The 18,885-nt window shown below is 42.7% G+C and overlaps 1 protein-coding gene across 1 annotated transcript in view; it reads right to left on the bottom strand.

The window, feature by feature from the left end:
- The window catches only part of LOC127582286 (hemicentin-1-like), a 260,770-nt gene that overhangs the window by 66,882 nt on the left and 175,003 nt on the right, over positions 1-18,885 (bottom strand). Inside the window, 9 exon segments of the mRNA XM_052037463.1 lie at positions 113-307; positions 1,519-1,794; positions 3,025-3,122; positions 3,662-3,845; positions 5,115-5,239; positions 9,003-9,162; positions 12,712-12,897; positions 14,393-14,524; positions 16,251-16,332. Coding sequence (XP_051893423.1) covers positions 113-307; positions 1,519-1,794; positions 3,025-3,122; positions 3,662-3,845; positions 5,115-5,239; positions 9,003-9,162; positions 12,712-12,897; positions 14,393-14,524; positions 16,251-16,332 — 1,438 coding nt within the window.

The raw sequence follows: 18,885 nt of genomic DNA, 5'->3' as shown, positions 1-18,885 counted from the left end.
AAGCAGAAGTGTCACCTAAAAGATTTCAATGGCTCGCAAACTATTACTATCTAATGCATTATAAATGACAGGTTCATGAAATAAAACCTAGTATATAGAAATTAAGAATCACTGACCTGTACGCTTTCTATCCTGAGGACCTTTCCATCACTCAGCACCATGCCAAATCCATTGAGAGGTGCTCCATCCTTTAGCCATCTTATTTCAGGAAGAGGGATTCCTACTGCCATGCACATCAGCTCCAGAGGACCATTTAAAACCACAGATACTTCCTGTGGCATTTCTGAGCGAGAAATGCGTGGAGGTTCTACAAAGAAAGATTGTTACTGTGAGTTGAAAACACTGCTTGATCATGAGTTACCCAAGATTACCCACCTACAGCTATTAAATGTAACAGCAATAGCACCTTGCATTATTTAATACTTTTAACAACATACTTTGCAGGAAGGTCATCAAGCAAAATTTAACACTTGAGTGGCAAAGAAACACAGTTAATGTTTCAGATCAAAACCACTTCATTGTTCTGATGGTGTGCCTTTGACCTGAAACATTAACTTGGTTTCTCTTTCCAAGGTGCTGCCTGACCAGTTGAGTGATTCCAGTATTTTCTGGTTTTATTTCATATATCCTTTCGTAGCACTCTGATGTTCTCCTCACATCTTACTTTCCTACCTAGCTTTGTGTCATCAGCAAGTTTACCAACCAAATCTTCGGTGCTTTCATCCTAGTCATTTATATAAAAAAATAGAACAAGTTGAGGGTCTAGCACCAATCCTTGTGGCCCACCACTGGTTGTATCTCACCAACCAGAAAATGACCCATTTTTGCCTTGTTTCTATTTCACGGTTGGCAGCCGATCTTTTATCCATGTGAAAATGTTACCTCCTACACCATGAGCTTGAATTTTCTGTAATAACCTTTGAGAGACACCTTATCAGATGTCATCTGGAAATTTAAGTTTAGAACATCGACTGGTACCCCTTTATCCACACCACAGGTAATTTCTTCAAAAAAAAACTTGCAATAAACTGGTTGAACATGATTTCTCTTTCACAAAAACAATATTGACTTGGCCTGATTGCCTTGAATTTTTCAAGTGTCTTTTAACATGTCCAATATTTTCCCTATGAAAGACATTAAGCTACTGGGCCTGTGGTTTCTTGCTTTCTGTCTCCACCTCCTTTTGAATCAGGGAGTTACATTTGCTATTTTCTAATCAAATGGAATCCTGTCGGAGAAGAAGGAATTTTGGAAAATGAAAACCAATGCATCAACTATCCCACTAGCCACTTCCTTTAAGACCCAAGGATGAAGTCCATCAAGATCTAGAAACTTAATTTGCTTAGCACCACTCACAACAACGGACTGTAATTTTTCCTGAATTCCATCCTCCCTTTTTTGATCCAATAAAAAGAGAGGAGTACAGCTTCAGTATCTTTTAACTTGATTGCTAATGCTGTCTGCCCTTCCCCTTTAAAACTGGACCCATTCACAAATCCAAGCATACATGTCACTCACCCATGACCACCAAGCTGAAGTGTCTGGTGGCCTCGCCTGCTTCATTCACAGCAATGCAGGAATACCAGCCAGAGTCATTCAGGCTGACAGATGGCAGTTCCAGCCTCATCTCATGACCCTCAGTAACCAGGTTATTAAGCACCAGCAGTTCGCCATCCTTCAACCATGAGAACATAGGGGGTGGGATCCCACTGGCTTCACAGGTGAGAGTAACAGAAGTTCCTTGGATGGCCAGTACTTCTTCCGTGTCTCTGGAATTTTCAACTCTTGGAGGGACTTGGTGGGAGAAGAAAGAAAAACCAATATCAGAAGATAATCTACCCAAATCCACAACAAAGCTTCAGCTGTGGTAGACATTTTGAGGCCAATTTGTTTCTTTGGGACGGGCAGTCACAGGTCACCTTGACCACAGGGTGAATATTCATAACATGGTTGGAATTTATAGTTCGTCCCCAATTCTCCAACCCTACATTCCCCCTGGACTGAGTGACTTGTCACATGGATGTGCCTGGAATCACATATAGGCAAGACTGGGTAAGGACAGCAGACTTCCTTCCCTGAAGGACACTAGTGAACCAGATGCGCTTTTATGACAATCTAATTGTTCCAAGGTCATGGTTATTGATATTGTTTTTTCTTCCCCCGAAATTTATTTAACAATCTCAATTTCCTCTGTTGTCATGATGGGACTCCAGCTCACGCCTTCATATCAGTATCCAGACCTTGACATACCAGTCTAGTAATGCAAGCACAATGTCACTGTGGAAGAGGGAAGTGTTCTTGATCTTCTTGGAGCCCAAAGGTTATCTGGCAAAAGTCCAGCAATGCACAGCTGAGACAGACCTGGAACTCTGAGGAGAACACTCTGAGGGGCGGAGACCTGACAAAACTGGTCTCTTCTTCTCCTTAACTTCATCGCACTTAAACAGGGGCATGAACATTTTCCAGGCTCAACAACAAGGAACATCTCCCCTCTTTACCTGCCACAAACTCCAGGCTTTTTAAAATCGTTATTCCATCACTGCCCGTCTCTCATGCTACCTTTCAGAAATTTGGGAGAGGCCTGTACTATGAGCCTTGGGATTTACAATAAGCCTGGATGTTTAAAATGCTGGCCAGAAGTACTGGCAAGAAGCAGCTGATTCCTACATCACCTAGTAGACCTACTAGCCCTGTAGAAGTGTGTGATGGTGAACTGCCACAATGAATGGCAGGTAAATGGCTTAACTTGCCTCCCCACGAAATGGGATTGGGCAAACTAAATGGAGACTGGGCACTGCATTGATCAGACTTCAAGCTACTCAGGAATCTTGCAAACATGACCTCCAGGCTTGAGAGAAACTGGGCAGAGACTTGGAAGTGGGTAACTTCTCCATTGCATTTAACTGGGAGAAACCAAACTGGGAAACTCAAACAAGCTGAGGTAGAAGAATGTTAATGAATAAATTATGGGAGTGAGGTGGTCTGATATTCCACACAAAGTTTTGTTCAAAGGCAAAGACGTACCTCGAACACGCAGGTGGTAGTGTCGCTCTGTCACACCCGCCTGGCTCACAGCAACACACGTGTAGCTTCCTGTGTCAGAAACCTGTACGTCAGCAATCCTAGGCAGGAGAGAAACAAGAAACAATATCTAATACCAGAGCAGATTACCACTGATGCAGAAAACCTGAAATAAGAACAGAAACTGCAGGAGATAGCATGGTTCTAATGAAAGGCCATTGACCTCTGAGGTGAAAGTAATTGGCACTGTGATATGCCAATTGACAAGAAAGTTGCTGTAGCTTTATTTGCAGTACAATCATAGTAGTAAGAAATTTAAGTTACTTTCACCCTGATTAACCTGAAACATTACATCTTTTACAGATGCTGCCTGACCTGCTGTATATTTCTTGCATTTTCTGCCTTAATTTAACAATATCTTAAAATTGAAATGTTGGACACAATTCCAGTCCACTTCTTTTGCTGGCATTTTTCAGAGCCTTCTCTCCTTTGCTATAATGAACAGAAAGGTCTTTGTGGAAGACACCAACAGATAAAGCTTCTCTGGTCCTGAGGTAACGAGATAACAATGGAAAACAGAGCTGCACAAGGATGAACATTCGGAAGCCTGCTCCCCCAGCCACGTCGCGAGCACTTTTACCTCAAGATCTGGCCAGCTGACTGCAGCCTCATGTGGGATGAGATTGGAAGGGGCAGGCCATCCTTCAGCCAGCTGAGCTGTGGGGGAGGAACACCAGCAGCTCTGCATTCCAGCGTAACTGCTGCATCCGGCACTGCTGTGATGGTCTCGGGAAGGCCGGAGATTCCGCTGATGTTTGGAGGCACTGCGGGGGGAGAAGGAAGCAAATGCACACTCAGGCTCAAGGAGGAATCCCACGGAATCTATAAAAGCAACCGCCGTCATTTAATCTGCACACTCCAGAGTCTCGAACACTTCTGCTAGAAAAATGGTTCCCAACATGGATGCACAATCACTTCAGTAGGGGAGAAATGCATGTTTGAATTAAACTTGGGGAAATGTACCCCTTCCTGCTTATCTCCAGACTTCTTGCTTTCAGTTGACATTGGCATAAAAAGAGGAGGCTGTGTGAAAGGAAAGTGGCTGCTGTGGCCATGTGGTGGGGGAAACGAAAATTCAGGAGCCCATTGGTCGCTCCAAGCTCCTCTTCAGTTCATGCAATCCTCTGTAGATGCTTCTACTGAATGTGATGGCAGCCTTCTCTCAACATGGAGCAGGTCTTCCTTGTGGTGTGGCTCTGTCATCTGGCTTCCATTCAGCTGTTGGATAGAATTCTCTCCACATCATCATTATTGATTCAGGTTACCAGTTAAAAGCTCGCACCTTGATAACCCTAAGCCACAATCTCTCTTCAAAAGAAAAGCCTCAGAATAAACTCAGGTGGTTAAAAAAAAGGATGAAATCCATTTCTGCAGAATCTTTCACAACCCCAGGGAATGCCAAAGGGCTTTACAGCCAATGAAGTACTTGGAATGTATTAATTGATTTAATGAAGGAAACCCAGCAGCCACACTTACACAAGTTTTTAAATAGCAGCCAACTGAAAGCAATAAGCCTTCTATAGTCTGGAGAAGGGATACACTTCCCCAAGTTAATTCAAACATGCATTTCTACAAAAATTCAAATTTTGATCCATTTATTGACATATTTTTAGACAGCCTTTTTGAAAGGCTGGCTGGATGAATAGCTAACTATATGGGGGGGCAGGGTATTCATTTCTTGGTGCCAACATCCTATATAATCAGATTCAGTTTTGTATTTTGTGCAAAATACACCGGCTTCTAATTCTGTAGTGTTCTCACCTCCAATTTCTTGGTGACGTGGGGGCTGCTTTCAGGCCCTAGAAACCTTCAGTTACTCGGATGCAAAATACAACATGAATAATACAAATGATACAGATAAATTATAGATGTAAATGATTGATCAGAAATGAAATACCTGCCCTTGAAACAGGGAGAGTGGAATGTTTGCAGAGTTCAATTACTCAGCGATGGCTTCATTCCACTTTTAAAGAACCTTGGATAACAGTTTGAGATAACAATTTTCAGGCATTTGAGTGTGACTGTTCACTTACCAAGCACCTTGAGTATGAACAATTTTGTCTCCTCGCCAGCAGGATTCTGTGCCACACAAGTGTACCTTCCTGCATCTGAGGCTAAAACTCCCTTTATGCTTAAGGAACTCCCATCTGAGGACAACCTGCAGAGAAAAATAGCCCGATTACCAGATAACATCAGCATTTTACATTCTTCACTCAGTCTCCCTAAAGGCGGAGTGGAACAGACTTATTCAGGTTAAAACTACCAGTCTAGCTGCTGTTGAACAATTCAATCCTAGGATCCTAATAGAAGGGGAAACTGTATTAGTGGATGCATTAGTTACATTCTTCTAAAAATCCTTAGATTCTGGGGAAATGCCAGAGTTTTGGAAAACTATTAGTGTGACACCCCTATTCAAAAAAGAAAGGAGGCAAAAAATGGGAACTATTGGCTGATTAGCCTTACATTTTGTGTTGGAAAAATGAGTCAATTATTAAGGAAGTAATAGCAGCAGACTTGGAAAATCATAATGGAATCAAGCAGGATCAGCATGGCTTCATGAAGTGGACATTGGAATATTTCTAAGGAAGCTTCAACCAAGAGTGGATGGGAGGAACCAGCTGATGTTTTGCATTTGGACTTCCAAAAAGCTGTTAAACAAGCTGCCTCATAAAAGGTTAAGTCACTAGAGCCCATGGTATTGAAAGTAATATATTGGCATGGATAGTGCATTGGCCAATAGGAAAGAGGCAGTAAGTAGTGGGTAAGGGTATCATTTTCAGGTTGGCAACCTCTGACAAGTAGGATCGCACAGGGATCAGTGCTGGCGTCACAACTGTTGTGGAAGGAAGCAAATGTACATTAGCCAACTTGCAGATGACACAAAAGTAGTTGGGAATGCAAATTGCAAGGAGGATACAAACAACTTGCAGATAATGATAAGTAGTCAAAATCAAAGTCGAGTTTATTGTCACAAGCACAAGTACATGTGTGCACAGGTGCAATGAAACACTTGCTTGCAGCAGCATCACAGGCACATAGCATCATGTAAGCAGAACTCACAAGAAAAACATAAATTAAACATACATTATACACAATTTTTACAAGAAAGAACACAATTAGAACAAAAAAAATACAAAGTCCATTTTAGTGCAAAGTGATCAAAGTGTTACTAAACTGTAGTGATTAGGGTCTCGCCAGTTGGTTCTTGAACCTGGTGGTGTGGGACTTCAGGCTTTCTGTACCTCCTGCCCGATGGTAAGCTGCGAGAAGATGGGCATGGCCTGATGGTGGGGATCTTTGATGATGGAAGTTGCCTTCTTGAGGCAGTGCCTTCTCTAGATACTACCGATGGTGGGGAGGGATGTGCCCATGATGTATTGGGCAGAGTCCACTACTCTCTGCAGCTTCTTACATTCCTGCACATTCGAGCTGCTGTCCGAGACCATGATGCAACCAGTCACGATACTTTCAACAGTGCATCTGTAGTAGTTTGTTAGAGTGTTCGGTGACATGCTGAACTTTCTTAACCTCCGAAGAAGGTAGAGACGCTGGCACGCTTTCCTTATGATTGCTTCTGTGTGCTGGGCCCAGGACAGGTCATTCGATATGTTAATGCCCAGGAACTTACAGCTGCTGACTCTCTCTACCGCCAATCCCCAAATGTAGATTGGTGCATGTTTGCCCTCCTTCCCCTTCCTGAAGTCAACAATCAGCTCTTCAGTTTTGATGACATTGAGCGAGAGGTTGTTGTTGCAGCACCACTCAACCAGGTGTCCTATCTCACTCTGGTAAGCTGACTCATCTCCTCCTGTGATTTGTTCAACAACAGTTCGGCGAGTTTGGAGATGGCATTGGAGCTGTGCTTAGCCACACAGACTGACCCTGTGCTTCAGTCTTACCTGAAGCCCTCCCCTATAACCACACTTTCTGAGACAATGGAGACTTATTTGGTGTTTCCAGCTGCTGTGTTTACCTTCTGAGTGGTCTGCTCCAAGTCTGCTGGTTCTGTCTAAGGTTCCTAGTATTGCTAATTTATTAAAATGGCTTAGATATGTTGTTTACTGCAGTAGTTTCCACTGCAGTTTTCAGATTTAAAGGATCAAATCTCGAGTATGAAACTACATTGCTGCCAGCTGCCTGCAAGGTGTCACCTCTCTCTGGCACCATCTTTTGAAGGTGAATGGGCAAAAAGCTGGCAAATGGAGTATAATGTGGGAAAATGTTAAGTTGTTCAATTTGGAAGGAAGAACAAAGGAACAATATTATTTAAGTGGAGAAAAATTGTAGAAAGCTGCAGTATAAAGGGTTTTCTTGTGCATGAAACACAGAAAACTGAAGCACAAGTACAGGAGGTAGTAGGGGAACCTAATGGAATGTTGGCCCTTATCGCAAAGGAGTTGGAGTATAAATGTAGGGGAGTCTTGCTGCAACTGTACAAGGCACCAGTGAGACCACATCTAGAGTGCTGCAGACAACTTTAGTCCCCTTTTAAAGGGAAGATATTATTTCATTGGAGGCAGCTTAGAGAAGCACCATTAGGATGATCTTGGGTATGGAGGGACTGTCCCACAAGGAAAGGTCTGCTCATTGGAATTTAAAAGAATGCGTGGTGATCTATTGAAACATGTAAGATTCTGAGAGGGCTAAACAAGGTACATGTTGAGAGGATATTGCCTCTCGTGGAAGAGTTTAGAACCAGGGAAAGTCTCAGAATAAGGCGGCACCCATTTAAGGCTGAGATGAGGAAGAATTTCTTCTCTCAGAAGGTTCAGTGTTTTTGTAACTCCTTGCCACAATATACTTTGGGTATATTTAATGCTGAGATACGTTTCTAATCAGTTAAGACACAAAGGGCTACGGGAAAGGGCAGGCAAGTGGACTTTAGGAATGTCAGATTAGCTATGGTCCTAGTACATGGCAGAACAAGTTCAATGGGCTGAATGGCCTACCCCAGTCGCTACTTCTTATGGTCTTAATCCAAATGTCCATTAAATTCAGACTAAATCTGCAGCCAGATTTTATCTATTATGTTTGTAGCTTTGCAGTGTTTTTTTAAAGCTCAATATACCTGAACAGTAAAAAGTGTTAAGAGTCTATGACTTGATGCTTGGTTAAACTGACGGCAATTTTTAGACAGATCAACATAAAAGGACAATCAACTTTTCCAGATAACTGTGAGTTTCATGCTTTCTCTTTGCAACCTGCTGTCACCAACGGTCCCTCCCAACACCCCATGACCCTGACCCAATCTTCACTTTATTGACAAAAATGTAAAGCTGCAGCATTTATTCCCATTCCTGGGTAGAAACATCAAAAACTTTGGTTTTATGATTAAAGTAAAATATTCCCCTTTTCCTGGGCTTCACCTTAATTATTATGAACTTTTATCAGTCAAAAAACAAACCATGGAATTCAAGCCATTTTGGCTCCTGCCTTGCCTCTGTCTAGTTTTCTTGTCAACAAGATGTGGTAACCCTGTCCCAAACTCATGAGTGCTCTTCACTTGCAAATGTTTATCGCCGAAAGAATGTGGGTCATTCGGCACTTGTCTTGTTGCTTACCTAGTTACATTTCAATAAAACTGCATATAATTGTTGCTAACATTGTTTACCAAACACTGCACGCAGCATTCTAACTTCAGCCCAAGCATTACTGAGCATTTTCTTTCTGTGTTTACTGTCTGCCTCATTGAAAAAAACCAGAGCCCTTTATCTACTATCTGCACTGCCTGACATCCTGTCCATTTTTAATGTGTATGTTTGTATCTGTCTCCACCTTAGATTGTTGAATTATCTATGTGAAAGAAACAAATAGTTTTAAAATTAAAGCTTAGGATAACCAAGACAAATCAATGTGATAGCAAGTTACATCCTAAGAATGTCTTTTTACATTAATGATGTAAAAACAAAATACACACTCACTCAATGTGCATTTTCTCCAGTGTTTCCAATGGTTGGCTGTCTTTCAACCATTTTAGAATGGGTTTTGGTTTCCCTGAAGCCACACATTCCAAATTCACATCTTCATTCACCACAGCGTCATATTCACTGGGTACTTCTGAGCCGAGGATACTTGGTGACACTGGTTATAGAACATAGAACATAGAACATTACAGCACAGTACAGGCCCTTCAGCCCACGATGTTGTGCTGACCTTTTAACCTACTCTAAGATCAATCTAACCATTCCCTCCCACATACCCCTCCATTTTTCTATCATCCATGTCCCTATCTAAGAATCTCTTAAATGTCCCTAATGTATCTGCCTCTACCAGCACCCCTGGTAGCGCGTTCCACGCACCCACCACTCTCTGTGTAAAAAAACTTACCCCTGATATCCCCCCTGTACTTTCCTCCAATCACCTTAAAATTATGCCCCCTTGTGTTAGCCATTTCCGCATTTCATGAGTTAAATAAATGAACAAAAATGTCAAAATTTCAGAACCTAACTTTTCTGATTGATGTTAGGATTCCAGAGAAAGTTAGATGGGAAATAGAGTGAGGAGCTAGGTGGACAACGGAGAAAAGGAACACAGGGTGGCTCAGTGAGCTCAAACAGTATCTCCAGAAGGAAACAGTAACATAGAAGCAACACTGCAAATCCATTCTATCATTCAATGAGACACATCTTTGCCCTACCTCTTTATACCCTATTTCCCTCCATATCCCTAATTATTTTAGTTAACAAAAGCCTATTGATCTTGGATTTAAACATTGATTCACCGGGCATCAGCCAATATTTCTGGAAGTGAGTCCAAAGTTGCCACCACCCTCTGCATATAAATGTATGTCCCAACTTCACTCCTTAAAGGACTAACTCTAATTTGTAGACCATGTCCCCATTGTCCTCAAGTCCCAAACCAATGGATAATGATCCCCTGAACAGCAGGAGATGCAATACCTGGCCTTTTCCTTCATCCCTTCCCACCATCCAGGGACCCAAGAATGCCTTTCAAGTGAAGCAGCAATTTACTTGCACTTTTTACAACCTAGTGCACTGGAGTCAGTGCTTACAATGTGGCTTCCTCAGGGTGAGGTGACTGCTTTGTGGAGCACCTGTGTTCAGATGATAGGTTCAACTCTGACTGTTGTTGCCTGTCACTTAAATTCTTTATCCCAGTCCCACTTTGGCCTATCTGTCTGTGATCTCCTGCACTTTCCCAACAAGACCCAACCAAAGAAACGGCACCTCAGATTCCACCGGGCCAAATTGCAGCCTTCGGGGCTCAATGTTGAATTCTGTACTTTCATGTAACTTTCTTTTTCTGAACTGGCCAGATCTTCTGTACAGTTACCCTTCTGTAATATTAACTCAGTTCTTCTCTCTCCACAGACACTCCCTGATGTGCTGAGCATTTCCATTCCCCTTTTGTTTGAAGTTCTGACCTGCATTTCACAGTTTTAACACACCCTTTTATTTTGTCTTCTTTCTCTGACTGTCCTCAGTTAACCAGGCAGCACTGAAAACATTGGGATTACCTGGTAATCTCGACCCCACCCCCTCCCACACCCGTCAGAGACATTCCCTTTGTTCTATCCATCCCTCACAACCACTCTGCAAACTAATTAAAACTAATTCATTCTCTCATTTTCCCAATTCTGTAGAAGGGTCTTCAACCTGAAATGGTAACTCTATTTCTCTTTCCATAGGTGCCTTCTGACCAGATGAATATTTCCATCATTTTCTGTTTTTATTCCAATAGATGTAGCATGTCCCTATCAACTACAACATGTCTCCTTAAGACTTCAGTTAAACCATCCCACAGCTTCCAAATTCCAGGGAGTGCAATCTTGTTTGTGTAATCCCTCTTTACAATTTTATCCCTGGACAAAAGGTATCAAAATGAAAACATATTATACTGATCACAACCTCAGGATGTCACACCCGCTTTACAGCCAACGAGGGAGATTGAAAGGCTGGTCCCCTGTATAATCTAGAATGCTCATAATACAACATCAATTGGGAATCTGGTACAGAAAACAGAGGAGTTGCATCAGTAAGGTAGGGTGGTTTTCTTCAACTGAGTTTAATGAGGGTGTGTCACTGTAATATAGCAGCAGACAATTTTTAGTTGTGAAGTTTGCAAACAGGCAGCGTATACACCGGGAATGTCACCTGGTGCTAAAGTGAAAAAAGTCACATTATTGAACAGAGGCAAGTGCATGCGAAGAGAGAAAAGGCAGATTTTTTTTTGCTGTAGATCTTTCATTGGAGTTCTGAACATCTTCCAGACAACATTTTAACGTGCGTTTTCTGTCTGTAGACACAGACAACCTGCTGCACATTTCCAGCACTGCCATTGACCCAACATGTTAATTTTGTTTCTCTCCAAAGATGCTACCCAGCCTGCTGAGTATTTCCAACACTTTGTGTTTCCAGATTTGCAGGACCTGCAGTTTTTTTGGCCTTTGATCTTTTTATTTGATCATTCAGTTTCAGTCACCTCTTTGACTCCATGTTCAGGTCCCATCCCTGTCAGGCAGGTTGGTTGGGCACACCGGAAGGGATTTTATTCCGTCTCATCCCACGTCCTGGGTGCCTTTAACATTTGTAGTCAATCCGCTTCTTGGCACTGGATCCTTCATTTTGAGATGCTAATGGCCTCAGGGATGGGTATAGTCACAGTCAATGTCCAAGTCTTTAAACTTTATTTATACAGCACAGTAACAGGCCCTTCTGGACCAATGAGTCCACGCTGCCCATTTAAACCCATGTTAACCTACACATACATCTTTGGAATGTGGGAAGAAACCGGAGCGCCCAGAGGAAACCCACACAGACATGGGGAGAACATACTCCTTACAGGCAGTGGTGGGAATTGAACCCTGATCACTGGCTTTGTAATAGCGTCATGCTAACCACTGCTGCCCTGCTGCTGCTGAAACCAACAGCATTGGTTAGAAGTCTACCACTGACTTGTAATTCCTCAGTAATTACAAATAGAATCAAAGTACACGAGGATTTGCCCTCACATGAAACCCTCCAACACAGTTTGTTCTGCAGCTTACAGTTCCTTGAAGAGCTTTTACTGTCTCACGTCGCTATTCTCTTCTGATCCTCTCTTTCCTTCTCTCTTCAAGGCATTATCTTGCAGAAGTTTCATGACCACAGGATTTGTAGCTGCTTTTGGCCAATGAATGACAGCAAGCTATTTAATCATGGTAGGCATCACACTGAGCTCATTCGCATCCTTGGTGACTGAATGGGCAGCTCTGTCATTAGATTGTGTTTTTATGTCTCACACCAGAGACTTCAGCACAAAATCCAGACATGCATTCCAGTCCAATATTAAGGGAAACCCCAGCTCCAATTCATAGAAGGTAACTCCAAGGAAGATACATGGAGTTCTTCCTTGTATCAGAGCTTTATTTATTACTCAATTATTACCAGTAAAATAAATTATCTGGTCTTTGTACATTGCTGCTTGTGGGATCTTGCTGTGCACAAACTTCCTGCTACATTTCAATAATACTTAATTGGCTGTAAAGCAGCTTGGAGCATTCTGAGGTTATGAAAGATGCTATATAAATGTAGGTCACCCTTACCATTATGGCTACCAGCCATCTCAGCACAGTTGAGTGATTAATCTGGCAACAGTTCACTTTGGTGTGGATCAGTATCATTATCTTACCTTGAACAACCAGTATATAACGCCTGCGCACTTCTCCCTCAGAATTCTTTGCCAAGCAGGTGTAATTTCCACCATGGGAAGGCTGTAAATGGATGGTCTGCAGTCTACTGCCACTGGACAGAATGTGCCAGTCCAGTCTGTTGTTGCTCCCTGTTAGAACGGTTACATTACTGTAAGAGAAAGGAACTGGAAACACAGCAGAGTCAACAGGAACAAATATAATGGACTCTTACTCCAATAGAACCATGAAGCAGATGACCACCTAGTCCACAGTGCCTGTGCCGGACTCACTGATAGAGCCTCCAAACAGTTTTCACTCCTCTTCTTTCACCAAGCCTGGCACATTCTTTCCTTCTAAAGTAAGGATTTTGTTCCCTTTTTAACGTTACTTTTGAATCAGACATGCTAAACTTAAATTTCGCATTATTATGCACTTGAGTCCCTGAACCCCAAACTCACCTGTCTATAAAACACTAGCAAATTCTTGACATTCAGCCCACTGGTTAAAAAAAATCTTTTACCTAGACCAAACCCAGAGAAAATCAAAGAAATGACTCTGCTTTTCAGTGACTGTAGTTAGATTTACACGCATCATTCATAGATCCTTATTCCCCCTACACTCAAAACTTTTACTGATGAGCAAGGCCATTTGTCTCATCTAAATTCATCTGTACAGGAGGCCAGTAATGTTGCTCCGCTGCAGAAGGAGCAGGGGGGAAAGGAGCAGTCTGGAGAAAGCACCACTTTTACAGCTAAGGTATGTTATTGTGTTGATATCTGAAGGAGAGAATGAAAAGACCATTCATACATTCATCGAGTCTACCTTGAACAATTTAATGATGGAAAGTTTCAGAAGGATGCTCTCATCACCAAACTTCCCTCTCCATGGTTTAATGCCCCGCTGGAGCCTCCTGTTTCATGTTGTGCTCCATCCTGAGCAATCTAATCACAGGCAGCCGTACGGCATGGAAAACCTGTCACCTATACAGTATTGTGCCACCTGTATCAACGCCACATCACACTTAACAAAAAGCATAATATTTATCATTATACATAATTACATAGAACAGGCAACCCATCTGCTCCAAGCAGGAGTTTTTAATCCACACAAGTTTCCACTTATTTCATCTCAGCCTTTCAGCAATATTTTCCTTTCATTTACTGATTCAGATTCCTCCAGAGCATCCAAGTCATTTATTGCTGCCATTCTCCGCAGTAGCAAGTTCCACATTCTAACCACTCTGTCAGCTATGGCTCAATGGTTAGCACTGTCAGAAAGTTGTGGCTTTTGGCCCCATTCCAGAGATTGGAGCACAAAGATCTAGGCTGACCCTCCGATGCAGTACTGAGGTGGTGCTATGCTGTCAGAAACCCCACCTTATACTGAAATTTAAACCCACCTGCCTCCTCAGGTTGACAGAGAGGATACTGTAGCCCTTTTACAAAAAAAGCAGGGGACCTATTCCAATGTTTCAGACAGATTTTAACTCAATCAATATTTCTGAAAAGAAGTTATCTGGTTATCTTCTCGTGGAACTTGATGTGCCCAATTCGATTACCTTGTTTCCTATAATTCAAACTTCTTCAAACTTCAAAAAGCATTTCACTGGCCACAGAGAGTGTTCTTGAAAGAATATCACTGTAAGTCTTTCTTTCCAACAATTATTTTGCTCAGTCCTACCTATTGATTCCCCATCTTTCAGCCACGTGATGCTGGGTGGTGGAACTCCTGAGGCATGGCAAGAAAGAACAAGGGCACTGCCAGCCATCTGAATAACAACCTCCTGCAGGGGCTCTTCAAGTGTTGGCGGGGCTGAAATGAGGGAAAAGAATTAATAATGGAGGAATGAGCAATAACTTGAATATTTTCAGGAAAATCACAGACCAACAATTTGATGCTTCTTTCAATTTTCACTATTTTATCTTAACCTTGGCAACTTGCTACTCTTGTAAGTCTTTGTTCTTTTTTTAATAAAATGTGTTTAAACTTGATTGGTTTTTCAAATTGAATGCTTTAAAGTGTTTAAAAAATTCAAAGTTGACGTATTTGTCTTGAATGGTGGTCAGTTATGAGGTAAAGTTAAACACAACACAGGTGGCTCCACGGTTTCTGTTGTATCACTAGCCAGCAACCTCAGCCAGAACCCAATGCGGGAGGGGTGTGAGGGAAATGGCACATCATCCCAAGCTATATCACCGCATTCTCAGGGAGCATCTGCCATGGTTTGTAAGAATAGTGGCCACCCCCATGGTCCAAACAAAAGAATAATGTATGACAGAAGATGCCAAATAACATTAGGAAGATGGTGAGAGGGTGTGGTGATTATATGACTTCAGATGGGTGAGGGCTGGGCAGTTGCTATCCCATGGTTTAGGACTTGAGTAATTTTATCCATCAATGAATGATTGATGGTCCTTCTGTGGGGCATAGGAAGGAAAAGGGAACAGAAAAACTGCAGGCAAATGTAGATCTGGATAGGGTTGCTTAAGTTCAATGGAGACACAAGAGACTGCAGATGCTGGAATCTGGAGCAACACACAAAAAGCTGGAGGAACTCAGTGAGTCGGGCAGCATCTGTGGAGAGAAATGGACAACCAACATTTTGGGTTGAGACCCTTCAGAGTCCAGATTAATGGGCTCAACCCAAAATGTTGGCTGTCTTGACCCGAAACATTGACTTGTCTATTTCTCCCCACAGATACAGCCCGGTCCGCTGAGTTCCACCAGCTTTTTACGTGTTGCTTAAGTTCAACATCCAGATTCTAGGTAAATAGCACAGGGAAATTTGTTAGGGTCTTCCAAAAGAGAAGGGGAACAGTTCCAAACCTGGAGAGGCTTTAACGTGGGAACTGGAAGAACATCTCTACTGCAGATGGGCCAGGAAGAGAAACTTCTCCTGGAAACATCGTCATCCTTTCCACAAGATGCCACCTGCATCAGCCCAGCTGGAAAGCCAGGATGATATCCCTTCTCAGCCCTGGTTAAAATGCCATCAGGACATCATGGTGCCCTGATGTGCAATTAGACATGAGGTTCCCATCAGAGTCCAGCAAGTGTCTCAAGACAGAGAAGGCATCAGGGGTTATAGGGAGGGAACAGGAATATGGTGTGCATGTAATGAGTGGCAGAGTAGGTGTGAAGGGTTGAATGGCCTATTCCAGTTTTTATTTTTGATGTTACTAGTTTTCATCCATGGTCAAATAAGCAAAGTCTAAGCTTTCTGAGACCAGAGAAGGGAACAGAGCTGATCCGTTTTAACAGCTCACACTCCCCCCACCTTTGCTTAGTGGGGCATGTTAAAATTCCATCCAGCATGTAGATAACCCAATGTCCTAACAGGAAGGAAACAACAACAACAAACAAATTTGGTCCATCGTCTTATCCTCCTATATGCATATTCCACCTTGTTGTGGATCCTATTCTTGGTGTTCAACCTCCTGAAGAAAAGAACAACCACCCAAAAACTTGATAAAAAATGTTTAAGTACAATACACTGAGCAAACAGTTGTTTAACAGTCAGTGTGCTCCCTGTCCTTACAGTGCACATTCAGTTTGAAGGTCCTTTTCATATGTCCCGCCAAGTTGGTGACTTTACATGTGTATTGTCCAGAATCTGTAACCTAAAACCAGAAAAAGCAAAAAAAAAGTTAGCAGAAGGATGTAAGTGTGTGGCTATTGTATACGAAGCTTTTAAGGAATGAGAGGAAAATTCAATCAAAATTCTGTTAGAAGAATTCAGAAATGCAAGTGCCTAAAAATTAATCTCAAGCATATAAACAAAAAATGGGCTATATGGTCATGTCCACATTTTGTACTCAGTCTTCCAAAATTCATTCCGAGAAATGGTGGAATGTTGGAGGTCAGAGAAGCATCAGTGTCAAGCTAATTCCTGTACCCTGTCCTGGAGTTTAAGAGAAGGCACTAGGAGAACATCAGAGCAAAATTCAACACAAGGGCTTTTTCTTTAAAGAGTTAAGGTTTGTTCAGGATGGGAAGAGATGCTGTGTTGTGGAACCAGAAACTGTGATTCATGGAAGTTATATTGCAATGCAGTGAATGTGGGGGCTCAATTGGAAATCAAAAAAGCGGACAACGATATATAAAGAAATGTTAATGTTGTCTCTGCGAACAATATGGATTTGTGTGTGCAAAGTTACATCTAGTTATAACAATGTTAACCCAAATTTCAAATGTGAGATGACATTACCTGCCATCTTCACATGTGACAATACAAAGCTTACATCACACAATACTAACCATAGAACCATAGAACAATACAGCACAATACAGGCCCTTCGGCCCTCCATGTTGTGCTGACCTTCAAACCACTCCTAAGACTATCTAACCCCTTCCTCCCACATATCCCTCGATCTTAAATTCCTCCATATGCTTATCCAACAATCTCTTGAACTTGACCAACGTATCAGCCTCCACCACCACCCCAGGCAGCGCATTCCATGCACCAACCACTCTCTGGGTAAAAAACCTCCCTCTGACGTCTCCCTTGAACTTCCCATCCATTACCTTAAAGCCATGCCCTCTTGTATTGAGCATTGGTGCCCCGGAAAAGAGGTGCTGGCTGTCCACTCTATCTATTCCTCTTAGTATTTTGTACACCTCTATCATGTCTCCCCTCATCCTCCTTCTCTCCAATGAGTAAAACCCTAGCTCCCTTAGTCTCTCCTCATAATACATACTCTCTGATCCAGGCAGCATCCTGGTAAATCTCCTCTGCACCTTTTCCAACACCTCCACATCCTTCTTATAATGAGACGACCAGAACTGGACACAGTACTCTAAGTGTGGTCTAACCAGAGTTTTGTAAAGCTGCATCATTACTTCGCAGCTCTTAAACTCGATCCCACGACTTATGAAAGCTAACATCCCATAAGCTTTCTGAACTACCCTATCCACCTGTGAGGCAACTTTCAGTGATCTGTGGATATGAACCCCCAGGTCCCTCTGCTCCTCTACACTGCCCAGAATCCTGCCATTTACCTTGTACTCCGCCTTGGAGTTTGTCCTTCCAAAGTGTACCATCTCACACTTCTCCGGATTGAACTCCATCTGCCACTTCTCAGCCCAGCTCTGCATCCTATCAATGTCCCTCTGGAAGCTTTGACAGTCCTCCACACTATCCACAACACCACCGACCTTTGTGTCATCTGCAAACTTGCTAACCCACCCTTCCACCCCCTCATCTAGGTCATTAATAAATATCACAAAAAGTAGAGATCCCAGAACCGATCCCTGTGGGACACCACTAGTTACAGCCCTCCAATCCGAATGCATTCCCTCCACCACAACCCTCTGCTTTCTACAGGCAAGACAATTCTGAATCCACACGGCCAAGCCTCCCTGGATCCCTTGGCCTCTGACCTCTGAAGAAGTCTACCATGCAGAACCTTGTCAAATGCCTTACTAAAATCCATGTAGACCACATCTACTACACTACCCTCATCAACCTTCCTGGTCACCTCCTCAAAGAAGCCTATCAGGCTAGTGAGGCAAGATCTTCCCTTCACAAATCCATGCTGGCTGTCCCTAATAAGTCCATGATTCTCTAAATGATCATAGATCCTACCTCTTAGAATCCTTTCCAGCAGCTTACCCACCACAGACGTAAGGCTCACTGGTCTGTAATTCCCTGGACTATCCCTACTACCTTTTTTGAATAAGGGGACAACATTCGCCACCCTCCAATCCTCCGGTACCATCCCCGTGGACAACGAGGACTCAAAGATCCTAACCAACGGTTCAGCAATCTCCTCCCTCGCCTCCCGAAGCAGCCTGGGGAATATTCCGTCAGGCCCTGGGGACTTATCTGTCCTAATATTTTCTAACAGCTCCAACACATCCTATCTCTTGATATCTACATACTCTAGAACATTACCCTCACCAACACTGTCCTCAGCATCATCAAGACCCCTCTCCTTGGTGAATACTGAAGAGAAATATTCATTGAGAACCTCACCCACTTCCACAGCTTCCAGGCACACCTTCCCACCTTTGTCTTTAATCGGACCTACCTCTACTCTAGCCATCCTTCTGCTCTTCACGTACGAGAAAAAAGCCTTGAGATTCTCCTTAACCCTACTCACCAAAGTCTTTTCATGTCCCCTTCTCGCTCTCCTCAGCCCCTTCTTAAGTTCCTTCCTTGCTACTCTATATTC

Source organism: Pristis pectinata, chromosome 23 (assembly GCF_009764475.1).
Source record: "Pristis pectinata isolate sPriPec2 chromosome 23, sPriPec2.1.pri, whole genome shotgun sequence".
NCBI classification, from domain to species: Eukaryota; Metazoa; Chordata; class Chondrichthyes; order Rhinopristiformes; family Pristidae; genus Pristis; species Pristis pectinata.
The sequence above is the reverse complement of the archived record's forward strand: the minus strand, read 5'-3'. Positions and strand labels throughout refer to the sequence as shown.